Genomic DNA, 26,742 nt, shown 5'->3' on the forward strand with positions numbered 1-26,742 from the left:
AATGTGAAAATTGTATAACAACCCGTTTTGCAATATAATCATCACTCTTTTATTAATTAATTTAAATGGATTGGAAGAGTTAAAAGGGAGTTTCAAGTGGTTTTAATTAACACAGACAAAATAATTGGTTAAACATCTCATAAACCGCATAATTGCAAGATAAAGTAATGGAGACTAAACATATAATAAGTAAATACACCTATGCAACATTCCTTTAAGTTTCATTAATTTCAGCTTAATACCTGTATTGACGCCAATAACTCTATGGTTCGAGTTTTAAGTTGTATCAAGACCCTGTGGGCCAATTTAAGATTGGTAATACCAGTCTTAAATGTTTGCTTGGAATTTAAGCAATATTTAACAAATTTTAAGTCATATAAACGTACCAACTTGAAAGTAAAAGTACAGGAAAAGGAATATTTAAAAGACATGAAAAATTAGCAGCCAGATTTTCTTTATTTATGACAGTTAAGTATTTTTCATGCAATTCATCAATAAATGAAAGTGATTTTTGAGTGAAAACCAAATGTTTGATATAAATTACAGATGTGAGATAATGAACACCTACTTGCATCTGAATATATATACTACAACACTCTTCACAACAATAGAAACATGATTTTTTACTTCAATTCATGATCATGAAACTTTTGTAATGAAATGCATGAACATGGTGATTAAAAAAATATATAGTCATACAATTTTAAAATCGCTGGAGCGTTTGAAAGCGCAGAATTATTCTGTCGCTTTCTTTGAAAATGATGGCTTTATCTTACGAATTTTGTTCATGATTAAGTCGCGCATTTTTTCGTAATTTCCAATTGCATTGGGCAGGTTTTCAAACGGTATGTGATCCTCGATTCCCACAGCAAACTTGGAATCGGAAGGCAAGTGATCAACGCTTCCTGAGCGTTTCATGATGGGGGTGCTAAAGTCACGGGATTTTGACACGGAGCCCTTAAAATCTGCCCTCAGATCATGGAAGGGGCTGTGAGTGGGCGTGCTGGGCTGAGAACTGATTGGGCTTCCAGTGCCCAGTTCGCCAAAAGTCTGTATAGAAGTAGTGGAACCTGATTTGTGAAGCCTTGGCTTGACAAATTCAAAATCATCAGCAGTGCTGTCTATTGAATCGTTGGCAATTTCAATCAGACACTTTGACGTTCCCCCATCTGTTTCATTAACGACGCTCTCCTGAGTGGTATCTAGATCTATTGGGTTTTGCGAACTCTCTCCTGTATTGGTATCATCCTCGCAACTATCGATCACCATTAAATCATCCCCAGTAATGCTGTCATCATCTCCTACAAGTAGAGAATTTTGTAACAGTTTGTATTTCTCTTCCAGTTCCTCCAAAGATGGAGACTCCGACCTAGTTTCCGAAGGTGCATGACTGGATTCACGTGAAAACTGGGGCAGCAGCGATTTGTGGATCGTGTCATCTGGTGTTGGGGGTGGGGTGGAGTTGGGTACAGGTGGGCGGGAGGGTGGTGTTTCAACAGGCAACGGGGGATCTAAAGTCTTGTTAAGAAAGTTGTCGCCTTCTGAAATAGTAAAAACGCCATATTTTTTTTGTTTTTTAATGTGTGTGATTATAATGTTGGACTGTCAAGGCTATATGAGTTAAATAAACATCAATTATAATTGTATTATACCGAAAATGCCTTGTCATTATATACATTGGTATGATTTTTATTCATGCATCATTAATGAAGTCAATACTGACTCTTTGAGTTTTATTGATCACAGCAGCACACTGAGAAATGCAGTTGTTGATACAAAAATCATTTCACACAGCACAAAAACACATGCAGGGTGAAGAACTATACAGACCTTATCTTTCATTCCAATCCCCATAAACATGTATGAAATTATATTTATAACAAATGTGTTTATATAAATGAGTCGAGCTCTAGGAAAACTGGGCTTAAAGCATGTGTGTAAAGTGTCGTCCCAGATTAGCCTGTGCAGTCCGCACAGGCTAATCAGGGACGACACTTTCCGCTTGTATGGTATTTTTAGTTTCAAGTTAGTCCCTCCTTACCGAAAATCAAGTTTAGGCGGAAAGTGTCATCCCAGATTAGCCTGTGCGGACTGCACAGGCTAATCTGGGACGACACTTTAAGCACATGCATTAAACCCAATTTTCTCAGAACGCGTCTCAAATATGTTTCAACTAAGTACAAATGCACTGCTCATACCATCTAGGTCCATGTCAGACATTTCCAGTTTCAGCTTCTTGCTAGACAGCTGCATCTCCTCATCATCATTCTGTCTTTTAGAAGCTGCCTGAAATAGCAAATAGAAAAAGTAGCATGTATAACTGCTTCAAGTGGTAAACTCTCAGGAGTAGTCCTGTACCATGTATAACTGCTTCAAGTGGTAAACTCTCTAAAGTAGTCCTGTAGGCAAGTGGTAAACTCTCTAGAGTAGTCCTGTAGGCAAGTGGTAAACCCTCTAGAGTAGTCCTGTAGGCAAGTGGTAAACTCTAGAGTAGTCCTGTAGGCAAGTGGTAAACTCTCTAGAGTAGTCCTGTAGGCAAGTGGTAAACTCTAGAGTAGTCCTGTATGCAAGTGGTAAACTCTCTAGAGTAGTCCTGTAGGCAAGTGGTAAACTCTCTAGAGTAGTCCTGTAGGCAAGTGGTAAACTCTCTAGAGTAGTCCTGTAGGCAAGTGGTAAACTCTCTAGAGAAGTCCTGTAGGCAATCAAATTAATTAAAAAAACTTCTTACTGGATTAAAGATTTAAAAGCTTCATTTCCGACCTGAATATACTGCTGAGCAGCAAACAGCACAAAATCAGAACAGCCTGTGAGTAACTCGTGGTCTGTTCAGGTTGCTTACAGTCATTTTCACTCTACTTGTAAGTGGGAAAGGGTTTAGGGGTTGAGGGATGTTTGTCTTATTCCCATCAAATAAATGCAAAAATAAGTAACAAATAGTCTTTCATTTCAAAGATCTATTTTGAAGTTTACAGTTTTGGTCAAGCCTGAGATAGTGGTATGGTATTTCTCTACACTGAAGTGTTACTTTGAATTAAACCACTTAAAAGTGAGCTGCCATCTTGCACATTTCTACTTACAGTTTATTTGGGTGGAATAAAAATCTAGACCGATTTTGATTTCAAACAAGGGCTGTTTGTAAAACATGCATGCCCCCCCCCCCCCAATATGGGCTCTCCGTTGTAGTGACAGCCATTGTGTAAATATGTTTTTTGTCACTGTGACCTTGACCTTTGACCTAGTGACCTGAAAATCAATAGGGGTCATCTTCCAGTCATGATCAATGTACCTATGAAGTTTCATGATCCTAGCCATAAGCGTTCTTGAGTTATCATCCGGAAACCATTTTACTATTTCGGGTCACCGTGACCTTGACCTTTTACCTAGTGACCTGAAAATCAATAGGGGTCATCTGCGAGTCATGATCAATCTACCTATCAAGTTTTATGACTTAGGAATAAGCGTTCTTCAGTTATCATCCGGAAACCATTTTACTATCTCGGGTCACTGTGACCTTGACCTTTGACCTAGTGACCTGAAAATCAATAGGGTTCATCTGCGAGTCATGATCAATGTACCAATGAAGTTTCATGATCCTAGGCATAAGTGTTCTTGAGTTATCATCCGGAAACCATTTTACTATTTCGGGTCACTGTGACCTTGACCTTTGACCCAGTGACCTGAAAATCAATAGGGGTCATCTGCGAGTCATGATCAATCTACCTATCAAGTTTCATGATCCTAGGCCTAAGTGTTCTTGAGTTATCATCCGGAAACCATTTTACTATTTCCGGTCACCGTGACCTTGACCTTTGATCTAGTGACCTCAAAATCAATAGGGGTCATCTGCGAGTCATGATCAATGTACCTATGAAGTTTCATGATCCTAGGCCCAAGCGTTCTTGAGTTATCAACCAGAAACCACCTGGTGGACCGACCGACCGACAGACCGACATGTGCAAAGCAATATACCCCCTCTTCTTCGAAGGGGGGCATACAAATATTTAATAAAAATCTGTATAAATTTGAAATTTTAGAAAACAACAAAGTAGACAACATCCGCTTTTTTCCAGATCCATCAGTTTCACAGTTTACATGTTCTACTCAGATATTGCCAACAAAACAACAGATCATGTAACACTTACCAATGAGCTGGTCTGGGCTAGAAGGGTTGCCTTGAGCTGATGTGGCTGAAGTGGAGGCAGTCCATACATTTCCCACTCCTAAAATAAATGCACACATTTGCCAGAAAAAAAAACGAATTAAACTTTCAGCTTTTGGATCAAAAGCTTTTGACACAGAGAAAAAAATACTTAAAACATATTAAACAGAGTAAAAAAGAAACAAACGATCTTATAATCTTATAATACATTTAATATTGATGTTTACAATTATAACCCTTTTTTTTTATAGATATCATGTATTTTCAGAGATTTAGAGATGGGAATTAGGTTAGGCAAGCCGCCTATAATTAACTCATATTAAGATCCCTATACCAAACTAAGTCCTGTATCAGTTTTTAATTAATAGTTCACTTAGTCTATAGACACCACTTACATCGGCATAACCATCTGGAACTTCCACAGTGAATCCTGGGTATTCTATAATCTTGTCAACATCTAGTACGGCTTGTGCCTCTATTTCACTGTCATCTACACAATAACAACAATACTTAAATGATCATTTGACAAGTTTTTTTTTTATATAATACAAATATTTTATTGATGTATAAAATTGGAATGAAATTTACTGAATATTATTTTAATGAGGTAATGACGCTAACTTTTAATAGCTTACATTTGGTATACCCGATTTTAATGTTTTGCTTTTTACAGCAGATACTGTTTACACACTGTTCATATAGTTACATTTATTCACAGTAACAGTAAACATTTAAGTAGTACAAAGAGGGCCACGATAGCCTTAAAACATTCACTTAAGTGTTTACCAAGGTACATCAACTTTTGAAGACTTTACCTTGTTACATAATTTTGACCCAAATAGATCCAGATTCACAAATGACCTTGATAATGTAATGATAATCATAACAACCAAGTTTTCTAAAAACTGAATCATAAACACAGTTTCTTAAGTGGTTATATTATTTTCTTATTTGACCCGGTGACCTTATTTTCTGACACACTTGAACCAGATTAAAACATGGCCCAATATTGTCAAGATAAACATTTTGATCAAGATTCATCACAATTGAGTCACAAAATGTGCCTACATGGAGTGTTAACATTGAGTTTAGAAAGTCTTTCTGGTTTATTGGTCATAATCAATGTAAATTAGAAAGTGCTGTCAGAGGCCAGCGCGCTCGACTATCCGAGTGCTTGACAGTATAACGTAAGCAATCATGGGGAAATTGTTCATATTCAATAAGCCTAATAAGGTCAAGGTAATATAGTCATATTCTTAGTGGAAGAGGACCATGACTGAAACATATTGATCGCTTATGTGTTATAGAAGTTGTACTTTATAGACGATTCTGAGTTCAGGTATATCTTCCACAATCTATTGAACATTTGTAAAGACATAAAACAAACTAATAAGATTTTATTTCAAGTTTGATAGCAATAGCTTGGGTGGGATGGTTGGACGGTCCTTAAAAATAAAACAAATAAATATTTGTTGTTGTTTTTTTAACATGTTGGGTGGGGGTCGGGGTGGAGAGGGGGTATTATGTGGGTGTGTGGTCATTTATTAGATGATTTTTCAAAAATAAAAATAAAGGAAAAAAATATTATTTTTGTTGGGGGGGGGGGGGGGGATTCTAGGGTGGGTTGTGGGGGATGGTTTGGGAGGAGTCCATTGTGGTATATTGTCAGGTAAGTGTTGTTTTGTCAAGGTATGAATGAAATCTCAAATCTGATCATAAATAAAGAAGTTTTGGCAATTTAATTAAAATTTGTAAATTTGACCTTGAGAGTCAAGGTCATTCAAAGGTCAATGTCAAATTCAACTTGCCAGGTACATGCAGTACCCTCATGCTAGTAAGAAGGTATATGAGGTTTGGAAGCAATAGCCTTGATACTTTAGAAGTAAAGTGGATCTAAACAGAAAACTTAACCAAATGTTAGATTAAAAGTATAAAAGGGGCCATAATTCTGTCAAAATGCCAGTCAGAGTTACATAACTTTGCCTGCACAGTCCCCTTATCATAGTTAGTAAGTGTTGCAGGTATGAAAGCAATAGCTTTGATACTTTAGGGATACATTGAGCCTTAACACAAAACTTGACCAAATTTTCAATTTTCTTAGTATAAAAAGGGAACTTAATTCTTACAAAATGCTTGATACAGTTGTCTGCTTTTGTTTATAGATTAGGGTGATGTTGGTAAAGGAGTATGCAAAATATAAAAGCTATATGACAAGGTACATAGACAATATTTGAGGTGGTACGCAAACTTTAACATAGATTTATCAAAAATATGCATATTCTAAGTGGGAAAAGGGCCATAATTCTAACAAAATGCTTGTTACAGTTGTCTGCTCTTGTTTATAGATTGGGGTCATGTTGGTTAAGAAGCATGCAAAATATGAAAGCAATATGTCAAGGGACATAATATTTGAGGTGGTACGCAAACTTTAACATGGATTTATCAATAAAATGCATAGTCTAAGTAAACAAGAGATGTGTTTGTCAGAAACACAATGCCCCCTATTGCACCGCTTTGAAGCCATATATTTGAGCTTTGACCTTGACCTTTCACCACTAAAAATGTGCAGCTCCATTAGATGAACATGCATGCCAGATATCAAGTTGATATCTTCAATAATGCAAAAGTAATTGCAAAACTTTAACCAAGGTTAAAGTTTTGGGACACACACAATTAATGAATGACAGATAGACAGGCCAAAAACAGTATGCCCCCCAATCTTTCGTTCCGGGGGCATAAAAAAAGGGCCATAATTCTTACAAAATGCTTGATACAGTTGTCTGCTCTTGTTTATAGGTTGGGGGTAATGTTGGCAAAGAAGTATGCAAAATATAAAAGCAATTTGTCAAGGGACATTGAAAATACTTGAGGTGGTACGCAAACTTTAACATTCATCCTAACGCCGACGCCGGGGTGAGTACGATAGCTCTACTATATATATTTCATATATTATAATAGTCGAGCTAAAAAGTAAACTATCCAGTAAAAAAAATGTAATGTCCAAAGTTTTGTTATCATCAAATACGCAAAAAAACATTACTTATATATGAAACCTATTTCAAAAAGATCTAACAAAAACATCAGAAATTCTTCCAAACAAGGCCCACATAACAATCCCATGTTTATCACCTACACAATGTCCATGTTTATTTCCCATGTTTGACAATACCCAAATACCATTTCCATGTTTATAACCTAGACAATGCCACCTACCCATTCCAATGTTTATCACCCAGACAATGCCCACCAACCGTTCCCATGTTTATCACCCAGACAATTCCAATGTATCCTCTCCATGTTTATCACCCAGGCAATACCCACCAACCATTCTCATGTTTATCACCCAGACAATGCCAACATATCCTTTCCATGTTTATCACATACACAATGCCCAACAACCGTTCCCATGTTTATCACCCAGACAATTCCAATGTATCCTCTCCATGTTTATCACCCAGGCAATGCCCACCAACCATTCCAATTTTTATCACACAGACAATGCCAGTGTATCCTTTCCATGTCTATCACCTAGACAATGCCCACCAACCATTCCATGTCTATCACCCAGACAATGCCCATGGTATCCTTTCCATGTTTATCACCCAGAAAATGCCCTATAACCATTCCCATGATTATCACCCAGACAATGCCAACCAACCATTCGCATGTATATCACACAGACAATGCCAACCATCCATTCACATGTTTATCGCCCAGACAATTTCCACATTCCATTATTATGTTTATCAAACACACAGACTATTCCAAAATACCATTACTATGTCAGACAGTGCCCATGTACCATTCCCATGAGTATCAAACCTTCATAGTGCCATTTCTGTGTACATCAAAAATATTCATACATACTATTCCTGTGTTTATCAAACATTCTGACGTACTCCCATTTCCTTGTTTATCCAATATTTCCATGTGCCATTCCCGTTTTTATCAAACTTTACAACATACCATTTCCATGTTTATCAAACATTCCCAGGAACCATTCCCATGTTTATCAAACATTGCCATGTACCAATCCCATTTTTATCAAACATTCCCATGTACCATTTCCATGTTTATCAAACATCCCAATACCTTTACCATGTTTATCAAACATTCCCACGTACCATTCCATGATTATCAAACATTCCCACATACCATTCTTGTGTTTATCAAACATTCCCACATACCATTTCTGTGATAATCAAACATTCCCACATACCATTCTTGTGTTTATCAAAAATTCCAACGTACCTTTCCCGTATTAATCAAACATTCCCATGTACCATTTCCGTGTTTATCAAACATTCCCATGTACCTTTACCATGTTTATCAAACATTCCCACGTACCATTCCATGATAATCAAACATTCCCACATACCATTCTTGTGTTTATCAAACATTCCCACATACAATTTCCGTGATAATCAAACATTCCCACATACCATTCTTGTGTTTATTAAACTTTCCAACATAACATTCCCGTATTAATCAAACATTCCCACGTACCATTTCCGTGTTTATCAAACATTCCCACCTACAATTACCCTGTTTATCATAAATTCCCACATACAGTTTTCATGTTTATCATCCAGATAATTCCCACATACAATTGCCATGTTTATCAAACATTCCCACATACCGTTCTCATGTTTATCATCCAGATAAGTCCAACGTACCATTGCCATGTTTATCAAACATGGAAAGTCCAGGTGCAGACTTTGCGTCCTCCATCCAGCCAGGTGGGTAGCCCATTGCCCGCATCTTGTATATGTACAGGGGCAGCTGGTCCGCTTCTAGGCCCAGGGCACTCCTCAAATCTTCACTGAAATCAGTGTTCGTTTGAAGTTTTGAGAATTTTACAGTTTTTAAATTACTTCAGTCATAACATACTCAACCTAGGCAGCCTTTGATTACAAAAAAATGCACTGAAACAACGTTGACTTCTCCAATTATATTGAAGCCATCCTTGACTTATCTATGATGGAAGAACATCAGAGATGTTTCGATTTAAGATGGTAAAGTTTAAACTCTTGGACCAGCCCTTTTCTAGTCCCATAAAACTCCTCAACTTAGCCAAGCAGTAATGGCATCTGTGGCTGAAGAAAAAATATTGATAATTCAAAAACTAGAGTTGCTACATTAGTAGTGCCAACCTCTTGATTTGCATTTCATATTGTTCAACAAGTTGTAATAATCATGTAATAGAAATTATAAACAAGAGCACCGCCTTGCGGGTGCAGACCGCTCATCTACCGGTATTTTCTTTTTAAAGGTGAAGGGACTCTCATTTTCAATAACAAAGGAGGGAGGGGTGGAGTGAAGAGGGGTGTATAGTGTGGGGGCGTGGACATTTATTACATTATTTTCCAAAAATGCGGAAAAAAAAATGCAAAAAAAAAAAATTCGAGGGGGGGGGGTGGGTGGGTGGGATTCTTGGGTGCCATGGTTGGACGGTATTTCAAACATAAAATAATAAAAATAAATATTTGTGTTTTTTTAACAGTTTAAAAAAAAAACCAAGGGACAAAATTGTCACAAAACCAGGTTTTCATTGTGAAAAAAAATCTGATAAAGGGAGAAAACTCAAACTGAACTTTTGAAATGAACAAACAAAATTAACCCCCTTTGTATTTTTTTTTTTTTTAATCTATTTTTAGTCGTGGCGACCTTGACATTGGAGATATTGATGTGATTCTTTCGTGCGACACACCGTCCCATGATGGTGAACAAATGTGCCAAATGATTTTAAAATCTCACAATGAATGACATAGTTATGGCCAGGACAAGCTCATTTATGGCCATTTTTGACCTTTGAACTCAAAGTGTGACCTTGACCTTGGAGATATCGACGTAATTATTTCGCGCGACACACCGTCCAATGATGGTGAACAAATGTGCCAAATGATTTTAAAATCTGACAATGAACGACATAGTTATGGCCCAAACAAGCTTGTTCCGCCCGCCAGTCCGCCAGCCAGCCAGCCCGCCAGCCCGCCTGCATTCGCCAATCTAATAACCAGTTTTTTCCTTCTGAAAACCTGGTTAAAAATTTGGGGGGGGGGGGTATAGTGTGAGGGTGTGGTGGTCATTTGTGAGATGATCTTAAAAAAAAAAAAAATTAGGGGGGGGGGGGGTATTCTTGGGTGTGATGGTTTGAAGCTATTTCAAACATAAAATAATAAAAATAAATATTTGTGTTTTTTAACCGTTACAAAAAAAAAATAAAATTGGGGGGGGGGGGTATGATAAAGTGTGAGGGTGTGGTGGTCATTTGTGAGATGATCTTTAAAAAAAAAAAAAATTAGGCCTGGGGGGGGGGGGGAGGGCACGGGCGATGGTTTGGGTGGAGTCTATTGTGGTATGTCAGGTAAGAGTAGTTTTGTCAAAGTATCAATCAAATCTAATCATAAATAAAGATGTTATGGCATTTTTAGCAAAATTTAATGATTTGACCTTAAGAGTCAAGGTCATTCAAAGGTCAAGGTAAAATTCAACTTGCCAGGTACAGTAACCTCATGATAGCATGAAAGTATTTGAAGTTTGAAAGCAATAGCCTTGATACTTTAGAAGTAAAGTGGATCGAAACACAAAATTTAACCATATATTCATTGTTACCAAGTCAAAAAAGGGCCATAATTCCGTAAAAATGACAACCAGAGTTACGCAACTTGTCCTTTTACTGTACCCTTATGATAGTTTGCGAGTGTTCCAAGTATGAAAGCAATATCTATGATAGTTTAGGGGTAAAGTGGACCAAAACACAAAACTTAACAAAATTTTTAATTTTCTAAGTATAAAGGGCCCATAATTCCGTCCAAATGCCAGTCCCCTTATGATAGTTAATAAGTGTTGCAAGTATGAAAGCAATAGCTTTGATACTGTAGGAATAAAGTGGACCTAAACACAAAACTTTACCAAATTTTCAATTTTCTAAGTATAAAAAGGGCACATAATTCTGTCAAAATGCCAGTCAGCGTTACATAACTTTGCCTGCACAGTCCCCTTATGATAGTTAGTAAGTGTTGCAAGTATGAAAGCAATAGCTTTGATACATAAGGAATAAAATGGACCTAAACACAAAACTTAACCAAAATTTTCAATTTTCTAAGTATAAAAAGGGCACATAATTCTGTCAAAATGCATGCCAGAGTTATCTAACTTTGCCTGCCCAGTCCCCTCATGATAGTAAGTAAGTGTACCAAGTTTGAATGCAATAGAATTGATACTTTCTGAGAAAAGTGGACCTAAACGCAAAACTTAACCGGACGCCGACGCCAAGGTGATGACAATAGCTCATAATTTTTTTTTCAAAAAATAGATGAGCTAATAAAAACTGAGCATAACTTTTGCAATTTTAAAGAATGATAAAAACATCCAAAACTTCATATGATAGACAAATACTTACAAGTTCAAGTGTAGAAGTTTGGGGCACTGTTTACTTTTTTATAGATATTTCTTGATATCAATAATTTCATTTTTGCATAAAACTTCGGTTACATTATCTGATATAAAAAAATGAATTTCTGATATCAATAAATGATGATCTGATACCAACAAATTAAATTGAATTTTTGATCTTAGGGAATACTGACTATTTATATTAACAAGAGAACCGCCTAACGAGTGCCAACGCTCAGCTACGGGTGCAGTTTTGAATAAATGAAAGCTTGTCAGAATATTTTTTTTAGAGGTCACAGTGATCTTGACCTTTGATCTAGTGACCCAAAAATTGGTGTGGCGTGTAGAAACTCATCAAGATGCATCTACATAATATGTATTATGATTATGATCATAATTATTATGAAGTTTCAAAGTTGTAGGTGGAAGCACTTTGATTATACATGTAGAGCAAAATGTCAAGGTTTTAGCACAACGCGGATGACACGACGAGCTGGCTATGACAATACCTCGGGTTTTCTCCGAAAAGCTAAAAAAATCAAGTAACTGATATCATTAAATTATTCCCCATATCTAAACAGATTCCTTGAAATAAGAAAATCATGTCTTGATGACAATGAAGGCATTTCCCTCATGAAAATGATATTTAACACTAACTGATCTTTTTTTTTTAAAGCAACGTGTTCAATAGACAATTGCCTGTTCAACCCTGTTCAATTAATTAGTCTGTTGTTGCTGTTTTGCCATTTGCAAAAGAGAAAATATATTGGACAAAGTGACTTGATTTATAAGACAGGAAAAGGTTGCATTTTTTAAAACTTAACGTAACAGTATCCCAGACTATATGCATTAAAAAAAACATAATTCAAGTATGTATCTTGTTGAATTCAAGCCATATGTTTTATATACGGTAGTTTTCACCTAATACAAACTTTGTCAGGAATGTGTAGGTACTTCTGGACATTCCATATAGTCAGACCAAAAAACACCGTTCTCTTGATATCAAGAAATGGATTCTGATTTTTGATATTCATAATTCTTTTTCTGGATATCAATAATTGACATATATAATTCCAGTTCATGATATAAAAGGAATTTCTGATATCAAGAATTAGATTGATATAAAAAATTATTTCTGACATCAATAATAACAATTCTTGAGGTAAACAATATGAACAATTTCCTGATATTTCAAAATATTTTTGTATAGCAATAATTAAATTTTTGTTATCAACCATTATATTTCTTCATATGAAGAATTATTTTTTTTGTTATCAATAAATTAATTTATTGATATCAATTATTACGTTTTTATTTTAACAATAACAAGAGCTGTCACCAAAGGATGACTTATGCCCCCTATAAACGCCCGATAGAAGCTATGAGCTTTTTTCAAAACCTAAACGCAGATTTCAAAACCTAAACGCGGACCCTAAGTTCAAGGTCAAGGGGTCAAAATTCGTGTGCGTATGGAAAGGCCTTGTCCATATACACATGCATGCTTAATATGAAATTGCTATCTGAAGCGACATAAAAGTTCTGAGCATTTTTCGAAACCTAAACGCAAAGTGTGATGGACAGATGCACGGACAGACAGTCCAATCACTATATGCCCTCCTTCAGGGGCATAAAAATTGATAACAAGAATTTGAATTATTTACATGTATTTTAAAATGTCTCAAAAATTTTAGAACTGCTTCCATATTGTACTTTGTTGGAACTATTTCTGATAAGTATGAACAAATAAATTTGTCTGAACAGTTTTGTCTATGGATAAATGGACAGACAATTCCAGTATAAACCCACTACTTCATTGCTGAATTTACATTATAAGTTTAATTATATTGTTTTGCAACATGACCTATGACTACTGTCTTTTCACCAACCTTATGACACCTGGCTTATACTTGGAATATCTTGGATCTTCATTTGCATCCACATGGTAGCGACCACCTCTGCAACATTAAACAAATATCTCTGTATTTATTTTGTAACAATGGCAACTTCAATTTATCCTCTCTTGGTTAGTCGGGGTATAAGGGCCCAACATCTTTCTAAGAACTTTCCTTTTTTCCATGTCTACAAACATATTCAGAATATTTTTTCCACTTATAGTGCAGACTTTGACAAGGACTATATTTGTTGTTTCCAAAAAGAAGTATTTTTTGTACAAAAAATGATTACATCAATAATATTCTAAAAGTCAGTCTAATATTTTATATGATAAAAGAAACAATTACAACAATTTTTTTTTATTTAAAGACTAAAGTCATAATCTGGCTTGATAAAAACATGACCTTCCACCCATCTTACTCAATAGATACTAGATTTGCAAAGATTTTACACATAGTGGAAGGTTGGTTATCAATAAAACAAGCATGAACAATCTAAAATTACTTTTTATACACCAATGCATACTATAAAATATATGATCATTTGTGGCAATGTACTATTTCTAAAAACAAGGTCTGATTGATCAAAGTATCGTTGATTATTTCTAAGTTTCTGGCATATGATGTTCTTAAACAACCAAACTAGCATGGATTTTTATCAATAATTATTAACGTTAAAATATAGAAATAAATTAAACAATAAACCGTTGGAGACGGGTGATGCTTCCCAATATTTTTTTGTCATAATATTGCACTATATATTCAGATAAAAGGAAACGTCTTGAGGGGCATAACTTTGGACAAAATAATACGATGGATGGTTAAGCAACTTAAAAATTTCAAAGGCCATAACTCTCTAAACTAGGCAAAAGCGTTCTTGAGTTATCATCCGAAAATCATTTTACTATTTCAGGTCACCGTGACCTTGACCTTTGACCTAGTGACCTCAAAATCATTAGGGGTCATCTGCGAGTCATGATCAATCTACCCATGAAGTTTCATGATCCTAGGCGTATGCATTCTTGAGTTATCATCCGGAAACCATTTTACTATTTCGGGTCACCGTGACCTTGACCTTTGACCTAGTGACCTCAAAATCAATAGGGGTCATCTGCGAGTCATGATCAATCTACCCATGAAGTTTCATGATCCTAGGCGTATGCGTTCTTGAGTTATCATTCAAAAACCATTTTACTATTTCGGGTCACCGTGACCTTGACCTTTGACCTAGTGACCTCAAAATCAATAGGGGTCATCTGCGAGTCATGATCAATGTACCTATGAAGTTTCATGATCCTAGGCCCAAGCGTTCTTGAGTTATCGTCTGACAACCACCTGGTGGACGGACCGACCGACCGACATACCAACAGAATGACATGAGCAAAGCAATATACCCCCTCTTCTTCGAAGGGGGGCATAATAAATCATCTAACCAGAACCCACTAATAACATGCGCATCTCCTCAAGGTAGTTAAGCTTCCCATAAAGCTTCATTGTATTCCAGTCAGTAGTTGGGGAGAAATAGCCCGGACAAGAATTGCACTATATGTACAGTTTATAGAAAATTTCAAAGGGCCGTAACTCTGTGAAAAATCATCCGACCAGAACCGGCTTATAATATGCACATCTCCTGTTGGTAGTGAAGCTTCCCATAAAGTTTCATTGGATTGCCGTAATAAGTTGCTGAGAAATAGCTCGGACAAGAATTGCACTATATGAACAATGGAAAATTTCAAAGGGCCATAACTCTGTGAAAAATCATCCAACGAGAACAGGCTAATAATATGCACATCTCCTCTTGGTAGTGAAGCTTCCCATAAAGTTTCATTGCATTCCCGTAATAAGTTGCTGAGAAATAGCTCGGACAAGAATTGCAATATATGTACAATGGAAAATTTCAAAGGGCCATAACTCTGTGAAAAATCATCCGACGAGAACCGGCTAATAATATGCACATCTCCTCTTGGTAGTGAAGCTTCCCATAAAGTTTCATTGAATTCTGGTCATTAGTTGCTGAGAAATAGCCCGGACAAGAAATGCACTATATGTACAGTTAATGGAAAATTTCAAAGGGCCATAACTCTGTAAAAAATCATCCGACCAGAACCCGCTGATAATATGCACATCTCCTCTTGGTAGTGAAGCTTCCCATAAAGTTTCATTGAATTCCGGTCTTTAATTGCTGAGAAATAGTCCAGACAAGAATTGCACTTTATGTTAAGTTAATGGAAAATGTCAAAGGGCCATAACTCTGTGAAAAATCATCTGACCAGAACCTGCTGATAATATGCACATCTCCTCTTGGTAGTGAAGCTTCCCATAAAGTTTCATTGAATTCCGGTAATTAGTTGCTGAGAAATAGCCAGGACAAAAATTGTACACGGATGGACGGAAACACGGACGGAAACACGGACGGACGGAGAGACGAAGCGGCGACTATATGCTCCCCCCAAATTCTTTTGGGGGAGCATAAATATTAACAAGAGCTTTATCACAGACAAAACAGCAGTATCCTACAAGGCAATTGTTGTTCAAGTAAAAAAAGGATCTCTATAAGTTTCATTAACCTAGCTTAAACACTTTTCAGTAAAGGCAGGATGCAGATTTTGGGTTTTCAAAAACTGTCTGCAACCATAGCAACCATTATAATGGTATGATAAAAAACTGAAATAACATTCATATTAAGCATAATTACATTTCTCCACATGGCGAGTTTCTTCAAACAAGCTTTACTATTTTTTGAGGATCCTGATTTTTCCAGATAGATAAAACCGAAATAAAATGCTTACTTCCCATGTGGGCCTCTATCAACTTATAATATCTCATCAACATAACTATGTACTTTGTGAACAATAGCATGATCCAGATTTTAGCTTGTAATTATGCCTGTACCCGTAGCATATGTAACCATAGCAAACACACATTTTTTTCACCAAAAAAACACTTAAATAACATGCATATTCCCCCCTTAGGCCCTCTACCAACACATCAAGTTTAATAAACCTAGATTGTAGTACTAAGGCCCTCTACCAACACATCAAGTTAAATCAACCTAGATTGTAGTACTAAGGCCCTCTACCAACACATCAAGTTAAATCAATCTAGATTGTAGTACTAAGGCCCACTACCAACACATCAAGTTTAATTAACCTAGATAGTAGTACTAAGGCCCTCTATCAACACATCAAGTTTAATCAACCTAGATAGTAGTACTAAGGCCCTCTACCAACACATCAAGTTTAATCAACCTAGATAGTAATACGAAGGCCCTCTATCAACACATCAAGTTTAATCAACCTAGATTGTAGTACTAATGCCCTCTACCAACACATCAAGTTTAATCAACCTAGATTGTAGTACTAAGGCCCTCTACTAACACATCAAGTTTAATCAACCTAGATTGTAGTACTAAGGCCCTTTACCTCTACCACTGTTGGAGTGGTTTTTAGATCTCCCCCATAGACACCAAGTACTGGTACTCGTATAAGGAAACAGACTCAAGAGCATTTCAAATAAGAAGTAAGTACTTTAAGGGATGTTGTGGCAGTTAATTTAACTGAGAATATATTTATAGCAACACCAATGATGCTATTATCACAACTCAATATTTTTGTTATCAGTATCATCAGAAATGACCGAGTTAGTTCATAATTCAATGGTCAGTGGTTCGATCCCAGGTGGGGGTAACTTTTTTTTGTACTTTTTTTTTATTTCTTTAATTTCATTCTTGTTTTATACTGGAGCTTTTTAGTCATGTCGTTTAAATTTATCAATTTAAAGCATTTAATCACAAACTTCAAATCAAGCCGAAATTTGTGAACAAGTACATGTAAGTTATTAATGATTAAGGTCGAGTTTGATACTGTATGGTATTATGTTTTGTGATTTAATATTGTTTTTTATTAATGTCTTTTGGTAAGCTATTGTGATTCCAGTTAAGACAATTTCAAATGTTTATGCATATTTCTTACAATCTATGTACCGGTACTTGGGTTTTGCCTAATTGATGTATTTTTATAAAATTTGAAGTAGTCAGTAGGGATAGTTAAAACAAAAATTCTCGTTTAAATTGTAGTGACCCCTTTTTTTATTTGTGTTTTATGATGACAACATGTATGAACATATTTGAGTAGTTTTGCAGAATTCTATTTGACATAATTTTTAAAAATAACATTTTGGTATTAAAATAGGAAAAAAATGATATTTTTTGGGGTGACATAAAAATTAAAAAAATTATTTAAAAAACAATTTAACTTGTGTTCTCCATTTTTTTGGCATTTTGTTTATATAAATAAATAATATTTATTTTTGCGGAAACAAATGTTGTTTACTGGTTTCTATAGATACGATTACGGATGTAACGTTATGTACGGGATGCTTCGCTGAGTTCGTTAAAACAATGAAATTACGCATTTCTGAACCATGTGATATTACGTCATTCCTCCTTTTGCAAACTGCCTCTGCTTTCGTTCGGATCGTCAACAAACTTAATTTAATTTAAATCTCAAATCATCTGAAATAATGCCGCGTGGAACAAAGTGGAAATTACCGGAAAATGTGGAGGAGGATGGAGAGGATGATACCCGGTTCTTACAACCAGACCCAGGTAGAGGTTTTATCGATTTTGAGAAGATAATAAGGGCATCTAAAATCATTCTTCCTAATAACAATACACGTAACGTTGAGGGGTGTGGTGTTAGCGGGGAATCAGCGTCAACTCTAAGTTTCCCTGGTTATCGAAAATACACAAGTTCAATCTCTTGCTTTGGCTATTAATCGGGGTCAAAACATGATCAGTTGTCAGGAGTTAACGCGCTTATCAAATGAGGACTTAGCTGCGCACGTGCCAGCCGCATTGAAACAACAAATTTCTAAAGGTGAATATGTCAATGTGACTTTACTGTTAAAAGGTGCCTTCGAATTATCCGCTTTTTGCAACAGTAGTGTTTTGCAACTTTCGGCAGAGTGCACTCTTGAATAGCGCCCTAAGGAGTGTAGGGATAAAATCCATAACATTGAACGGTGGTCATACGCTTTCTTGATTTATGCTTCTATCTACCTTAGCATGCCACCCGATAAAGTGCAGGAGATTTTTCATTACATGTAGACAATTCGCGAGTGTGCGTCACGTCAGGGGGGATTTGCATGGCGAGAGTATGATGAACAGTTTCGTCTGCGCCAGGCCTTGCACCCTACGTCTTGGGCGTCAATCAATAATGATCTTTGGTGGCGATGCATGCAAACACGGGCCCCTGAGCGACAGGGGACGCCAAAAGCTAATAACTTGTGTCACCACTATAACGAGGGACACTGCATGTGGCCCAATTGCCCATGTTCAGAATGCGGATCTCAACATCCGGTCATTAACTGTTCTTTGCGCCTCTGCCCTTTCAGCGTCGCGGGGGCGCCTCGTTTTCAAAGGGGACGGGGATTTAATCGATTTCGGTCACGGCCCCAATGGCGCGGGAACAACCGTGGCACCCCAAAAAGGTTCTATATCGATCGCTATTTTTCCCTGTAATCATGACCTACTTAATCTCGCACCATCGCCGGTGAATATCAAAATACTATGTAAATATTTAACATTGTATAATTCTACAGATCGAAATGACCTTTTAAATGGTTTTACAAATGGTTTTTCAATGCATTATGACGGACCCAGAGTCAGTAGATTTAGTAATAACTTAAAGTCTGCAATCGCAAATGCGGACATAATTCAAGATAAGATAAATAAGGAGATTTTGGCGGGGAGGATGGCTGGGCCTTTCAGCAAACAACCTTTTTCTAATTTCATGGTTTCCCCGGTTGGCCTGGTGCCAAAAAAAAACACCAGGTGATTTTAGGATGATTCATCACCTTTCTTTTCCAGAGGGTTACTCGGTTAATGACTTCATTGATAAAAAATACTCATCCGCTCAGTACACAAATTTCGGCGGTTCACATGGTTCAAGATTTAGGGCGACACTGTAAACTTCACAAAATGGATCTTAAGAATGCATTTTGCCTACTCCCAGTTTGGCGAGAAGATTTCGAAATACTTGGCATACAGTTTTATGGCATGTATTATGTGGATAAAGCACTACCATTCGGAGCTTCAGTCAGTTGCAAAACATTTGAACAGCTTTTCTCGTTCCTTGAATTCTGCGTTAAGAGTAAAATGTCATCGGGCAAGCTTATACACTATTAAGACGATTTTCTGGGTGGCGATAAATCTGAGCTAGGATGCCGCAAGGTGATGAATTCGTTAATCAATTGCATGCACGAGCTAAACGTGACGTTAGCCACGGAGAAAACAGAAGGGCCCACGGAAATAATCGTGTTCTTAGGCTTAGAATTAGATTCGGCGGAATTTCCGAGTCCGATATGGTCATGGATCTTATTCGAACTCTCACTTTAAGATGCTTGGAAATAAATGTTATCGTTCGGGCCTGTCACATACCAGGATCTCGGAACGTATTGTGCGATGAGTTATCTTGGTTTCAGATGAACAAATTCCGAGAGCTGGCACCGGAGGCCGATCCCACTCCGACACCGTGTCCGGGCCATCTGTGGAACGTCTTGAACATACAGCAAAGGCGTTAATGTTAAAAATAGTATGTCGGTTAATTTGTGGAGTTCGTATCATACCGCTTGCAGTGTGTTCAACAATTTTCGATCTGCATATAGTCTAAGCAGCAACTGGCCTGCAGATCAACAACATGTCGTTCTCTTTGTAGCCTATTGTTTTGAAAAGGGTCTATCACCTAAATCTATCAAGAGCTACATTTCCGGGTTGAGTTATATTCATAAATATATGGGCTGGTACGATATAAGTAACATTTTTGTAGTAAAGAAAATGCTTGAGAGCTGTTCTTGCTCGCGACAAACGGTTGATACACGGGCACCAATCACTCGGAAGGTCTTGACGGCTATTATCTCGCAATTAGCAATAGTGTGTTATAATGACTTCGAGCGCTCACTATTCAATACTATGTTTGCTCTGGCATATTTCGTTCTGTTCAGAGTCAGTGAATTGGTAGCAACAGCAACATGCAGTAATCAGTTGCTAATAGCTGACGTTAGGGTCACGGGGGATAAACACGCCATACTGGTCACACTCAGGAAACATAAAACAAATCAGCGCGGTATTCCGGTCACAATTAGGATCCCATACAAGCCGGAGTCTGCGTTGTGTCCAGTTTGGTCGTTTACAGACTATCTCACAGTACGACCCCATAGCATCGGCCCATGTTTTTGCCATGTCGATGGTCGCCCAGTCACTAGGAATCAATTCGCATCTGTTTTATCAAAGTGTCTTTTGTCTGGTCAGCTAAATAATCAGCATATCAAAACACACAGCTTCAGGATAGGTAGAGCCACGGACCTAGCCTCAGAGGGTATTCAGCCAACCACCATCAAACAGATGGGGCGTTGGTCATCGGGGGCGTATAACGCGTATATTCGATAGATTTCCGGAGTTTTCGTTGAAAGCAAGTCTTCTATTTTTCAGATATATGGGTAATCGGGGACTCAATCCCGTATTGGGCCGGCGTTCGCGCCTTACAGACAGGCAAGAGCGACCTGAGAACCCCCTGCGACAAACAAATCGGTTGGTGGGGCATGCGCAGAATGACGTGGGCGCAGTTCCGGCATGCAGTCGAGTCGAACGTGCTGTTAAATAAAGCACCCAACATTCTTTCTATTAACCTAGGGGGTAACGATCTTGCAAATACATCAGTGATTAAATTAAAGAACACCATTAATAGAGAATTGAACTACCTTCGGGCAGCCCTTCCAGATTCTGTGCTTGCGTGGATTGACATTTTACCTCGACTCACTTGGAACGGCGCTGGTGTTTCTGACCAAGTGATGGACATTAAGCAAAAGCTCATCAATCGCTGGGGTTGGCTGCGCGCAAAAAAGTTTACCAAGCACAAACTAGTGTCAGTGCCGATTGATTCCGCGACGCCAGGGTTTTTTCGGAGCGATGGTGTGCATCTGTCCGATGCAAGGCCTCGAACTGTATGGATTGCATTCGCAACGTCATCTTAAAGTTCTGTTAAAGGGCTAATCCAGAATTTGTGAGGGATAAATTTGTGAAATTTATTGTGGCGGAAAATTTTGTTTGCCGGGGGTGGGATGGGCATGCGCATTTATTCTAAAACATTTATCTGAATGGACTCTGTGACTACTTGCTTAGTTTATCATCTTTGTTCTTTCAGGTAATTCCAAGTTATTAAAGTTTAAGCTTAAAAAATAGAAGCAATACCTTAGGGGAAAAACGTTAAGGTGTCAAATCGCTGGTTGAGCGATAAGTTGTATTTTAATGTCCGATTAAGTATGAAAAAAGGTACAAGAAATATTATAGCAAGTGTGGCGATAAAAGTGTGATCACAAGTGTAATGATGAATGTCCGATTAAGTATGTAAAAAGTACAAGTAAAAGTATAATCGCAAGTGTGGCGATAAAAGTGTGATCACAAGTGTAGTGATCAAGTAAAAGTATTTTCGCAAGTGCGAAAATAGTGTGATCACAAGTGTAGTGATCAAGTAAAAGTATTGGTGTGTCATCAAGTGTCATGTAAAAGTGTTATATCGCAAGTGTAGCGATTATCATGTAAAAGTGTGATCCAATGGTCAAGCGATTGGTAGAACTAGGTTTAGCCCAGCAAAGTACATGGTTCTTCCTAGTTCGGTCGCTTGATGAGCAATAGCATTTTTTATTTTGGGCACACAGTGTTGCTACTATAACGGTGTTACTTTACGTGTTGTAATTTTAACGTGTGCTCATCCCCTCCGGTAGGCATATTTTCAAAGTAGCAGGTTTCCACGAGTGAGTAGCCGATCTTTCGGGGCTCGTGGTTTCCACCGGCTGTTTTTTCTTTGTGTAACGCTGCGGCCTTTTATATCCCACTTTTTACTCGTATAATATATTAAAGAGATCTGTTAGTGAATACTTTATGCATTCTATTACATTTTTGTGATGTTTATTGGGAGGCAAAATATATTGGAATCGGGTCATTAAACTAGTTAACTGGAGTAATGTGTTGTTTTATTGTGCAGTCGTAAAATAAATTGTTTTTTATGTATCTCAGCTTATATAATATCTATATGTTTTCTATTTCATAGGTTATTAATTGGTTTGAGGCAATTAGAGATTTTCAAGTTTAAACGAAAAAGTACATGTTATAAAATGGTGAATAAAATCAAAACAAGGCCAGTGACCCCATATTTTTATTTTATTTTTCATATAGTATTTGTATATAGTACTTGAATATAAATTTTGAACAAAATCTATTTGGTGGAAAAAAATCAGCAAAACTGCAGCAACAGTCCCCTTAAATGCAATCAAGCTAAACTAAATAGGTTAGAACTAAACATGCACAGGAGGTAATCTATAGCCTAATAAACTTACTTAAATTGACATTAATTTACACATTTTTATTTTATTTTATTTTTTTTAACAAATACAAGATCAGGCTCATAACATAGGCATTCGATGTCAATGACAATGTTTTTTTTAAATTTATTGATTTATTTTTTTGTTACCCGTTGTTTATTGTAATGCATACAAATACTAAATTAATACAAATCTTCCCACAAAACGTCTTCTTAAAAGAAGATAGTTCGACTATGTATGTATAGATATTGACAAGGTAAATCATTGCTATTTTCTAAAGCAACGGAAGTGCGTCATTATGCATAATTTAATCGCTGTCACCCCGCTCGCTTATTGAAATGCACGCGCACGTCCGGAACCTCGCTCTTTATACACAATAACAGCCACTAAACACTATGGGCGCCAGATTTGTTTTTTGATGTGCTGATTTTTTTTCTGGAAATCACCATGGCAGACGAAATCAAGTTAAACAATTGGTAAGGAATGATTCATGTGTATGCAGTTTACAATATCTTTTGTTGATTGCCCCATTAATTGAGTGAAGCAATAGTTACAAGGATTTATCACATCGTCTGTGGATGTATCTATTGAAACTGAAAGTAGATAAAGAGCGAGATTCCCGGAGTGCACGTGCATTTCAATAAGTGAGCGGGGTGAAAGCGATTTAATTATGCATAATGACGCACTTCTGTTGCTTTAGAAAATGGCGAGTGATTTATCTTGTAAATATCTATGTACATAGTCGAACTATCTTTTTTTAAGAAGACGTTTTATTGGAAGATTTTTATTAATTAAGTATGTGTATGCATTATAATAAACAACGGGTAACTAAAAAATAAATTAAATAATAATGAAAAACAAAACATTGTCATTGACATCAAGCGCCTATGGCTCATAAATGTATTTTTGTTTATCAGAAATAAATGCCGCCCTCATAATGTGAGGAGCAATAGAATATGTTATAATGTTTGTACTATATAAATGCTATGCATTTGTAATTACTTGAGCCGCACTCTATGGAAAGAGGGTTTATTGGATGTGCGTAAAGTGTCGCCCTGGATAAGCCTGTGCAGTCTGCACAGGCTAATAAGGATGGCACTTTCCATCTTAACTTGATATTTGCTAGGATGAGACTTTTTGAAACAAAAACATCATAAAAACAGCACATGCTAATCTGGGATGACAATTTACGCACGTCATGCATTAACCCCCTTATTCACACAGCACTGCTAATTTGTATTTACGTGGGTTTAGATCGCTGCTGCTGATTGCTAGAGGCCATGAATATCTTCTTGTTCTCGCTGATCTTTCCCTGGTTGCGTGGCAGCTTGCACTCCAGCAGCATATGCTCTCCGTCACAGTTCCAGCACTTTGGCTTCGCTCTGAAACACATTAATTGAACAGTGCTCAAGGAAAACAGGGCTTAATGCATGTGTCCTCCCAGATAAACCTGTGCAGTCCGCAAAGGCTCATCAGGGAGGACGCTTTCTGCTTTCATAGAACTTATTGTTTAAAAGAAGTGTGTAAAGAGAAGGCTTTCCACAAGGAACAGTAAACAACAATAAACAGTCCCTGACTTGGCCCCTAAATAAGCTGTTATTTATTAATAATAGTGCAAGCATTTTGATTTGCTTTTAAACAAATAAATTATGCAGAGTTAGAACAGTTTCAATTTCATGCACATACATGTAAGATTACTATCTGGTAAAAATATTAAATAATGATGCTCTATTTTACAAGTTCATACTTACATGAAAAAACTATAAAATCTTCCAGAACTAAAAAACCATACATTAGTAAACAAGAAACTGTCGGAGACGGGTGATGCTCCCCAAAGTTTTTTTGGTCACAATATTGCACTATATATTCAGATAAAAGGAAACGTCTTGAGGGGCATAACTTTGGACAAAATAATATGATGGATGGTTTAGCAACTTGAAAATTTCAAAGGGCCATAACTCTCTAAATAAATCATCTAACCAGAACCCACAAATAACTTGCGCATCTCCTCAAGGTAGTTAAGCTTCCCATAAAGCTTCATTGAATTCAGGTCATTAGTTGCTGAGAAATAGCCCGGACAAGAATTGCACTATATGTACAGTTAATGAAAAATTTCAAAGGGCCATAACTCTGTGAAAAATCATCCGACCAGAACAGGCTGATAATATGCACATTTCCTCTTGGTAGTGAAGTTTCCCATAAAGTTTAATTGAATTCCGGTCATTAGTTGCTGAGAAATAGCCCGGACAACAATTGCACTATATGTACAGTTAATAGAAAATTTCAAAGGGCCATAACTCTGTGAAAAATCATCCGACCAGAACTGGCTGATAATATGCACATCTCTTGGTAGTGAAGCTTCCCATAAAGTTTAATTGAATTCCGGTCATTAATTGCTGAGAAATAGCCCGGACAAAACTTGTGCACAGACAGACACACGCACGGACGGACGAAGCAGCGACTATATGCCACCCCCCCCAAAAAAAATTGTGGGAGCATAAAAATGTTTCTGGTTAAGTAACTAACTTTTCAATTAGCTGTTTTTTATTGTTCATCCTATTCAAGAAACATACCTTTCTCTTTCTTTCTTTTTTGCATTTGCCCGTACCAACTCCATGTCAAGAGGCAGCACATCTGTGAATACTTGTTCATATCTTGCTAGGTTAAGGAATAACAGGTCATGTATTCAATAAACATACATTTTTAACTGATTGAAGATTATGAAATACTTGTTCATATCTTAATAGGTCAAGAAATAACAGGTTAAGTATTCAAGAAACTTAAATTTTAAACTGATTTGAGATTATGAAATACTTGTTCATATCTAGCTAGGCCAAGAAATAACAGGTAAGGTATTCAAGAAACTTAAATTTTAAACTGATTTGAGATTATGAAATACTTGTTCATATCTAGCTAGGTAAAGGAATAACAGGTCATGTATTCAATAAACATACATTTTTAACTGATTTGAGATTATGAAATACTTGTTCATATCTTGCTAGGTCAAGAAATAACAGGTAAAGTATTCAAGAAACTTAAATTTTAAACTGATTTGAGATTATGAAATACTTGTTCATATCTAGCTAGGTTAAGGAATAACAGGTCATCTATTCAATAAACAAACATTTTTAACTGATTTAAGATTATGAAATACTTGTTCATATCTTGCTAGGTCAAGAAATAACAGGTAAGGTATTCAAGAAACTTAAATTTTAAACTGACTTGAGATTATGAAATTCTTGTTCATATCCAGCTAGGTTAAGGAATAACAGGTCATGTATTCTATAAACATACATTTCTAACTGATTTGAGATTATGAAATATTTGTTCATATCTTGCTAGGTCAAGAAATAACAGGTAAGATATTCAAGAAACTTAAATTTTAAACTGATTTGAGATTATGAAATACTTGTTCATATCTAGCTAGGTTAAGAAATAGCAGCTCAAGTATTCAATAAACTTAAATTTTAAACTGATTTGAGATTATAAAATACATGTTCATCTCTTGCTAGGTTATGAAATAACACAAAAAGTATACAAATAAGTTCAATTTTGAACTGATATGCAATGATGAAAATTTATCTCTGTCTCTTTCTGCTTAAGATCAATCAGAAAATTAACGCATAGAAGTACATTTTTTTAAATATATTTAACACATAAGACACATATAAACATAAACTGAACTAGGAACTATTGTATCTGACATTGAAAGCTTTAGAAATACAACTGCCACCAGAATCTAACAAGGGACAAAATTGTCACAAAACCAGGTTTTCAATTTGAAAAAAGTCTGATAAAGGGAGACAACTCAAACTGAACTGATTGTTTATAATAAGCCCCCTTTGTTTCAAAATAAATATACTTTTAGTCGTGGCGACCGTGACCTTGGAGATATTGATGTAATTTTTTCGCACG

General features: G+C 36.6%; 1 protein-coding gene across 2 annotated transcripts in view; it reads right to left on the reverse strand.

Moving 5' to 3' along the window:
- Positions 1–437: 437 nt before the first annotated feature.
- LOC127833220 (zinc finger CCHC domain-containing protein 8-like) overlaps positions 438–26,742 on the reverse strand; it is a 48,209-nt gene continuing 21,904 nt past the window's right edge. The window contains exons 7-14 of one of the 2 annotated variants that reach the window (XM_052358390.1): positions 25,401–25,481; positions 24,072–24,209; positions 13,444–13,512; positions 8,836–8,981; positions 4,555–4,649; positions 4,143–4,220; positions 2,199–2,286; positions 438–1,301 (exon numbers count right to left, since the gene is read on the reverse strand). In XM_052358390.1, the coding sequence (XP_052214350.1) occupies positions 736–1,301; positions 2,199–2,286; positions 4,143–4,220; positions 4,555–4,649; positions 8,836–8,981; positions 13,444–13,512; positions 24,072–24,209; positions 25,401–25,481 (1,261 nt within the window). In that variant the 3' untranslated portion in view covers positions 438–735. Of the gene's footprint in view, positions 1,542–2,198; positions 2,287–4,142; positions 4,221–4,554; positions 4,650–8,835; positions 8,982–13,443; positions 13,513–24,071; positions 24,210–25,400; positions 25,482–26,742 lie in introns of both variants that reach the window. The other variant, XM_052358381.1, reaches the window with a different exon arrangement.

The sequence above is a fragment of the Dreissena polymorpha genome, chromosome 1 (genome assembly GCF_020536995.1).
Source record: "Dreissena polymorpha isolate Duluth1 chromosome 1, UMN_Dpol_1.0, whole genome shotgun sequence".
In the NCBI taxonomy this organism is placed as follows: domain Eukaryota; kingdom Metazoa; phylum Mollusca; class Bivalvia; order Myida; family Dreissenidae; genus Dreissena; species Dreissena polymorpha.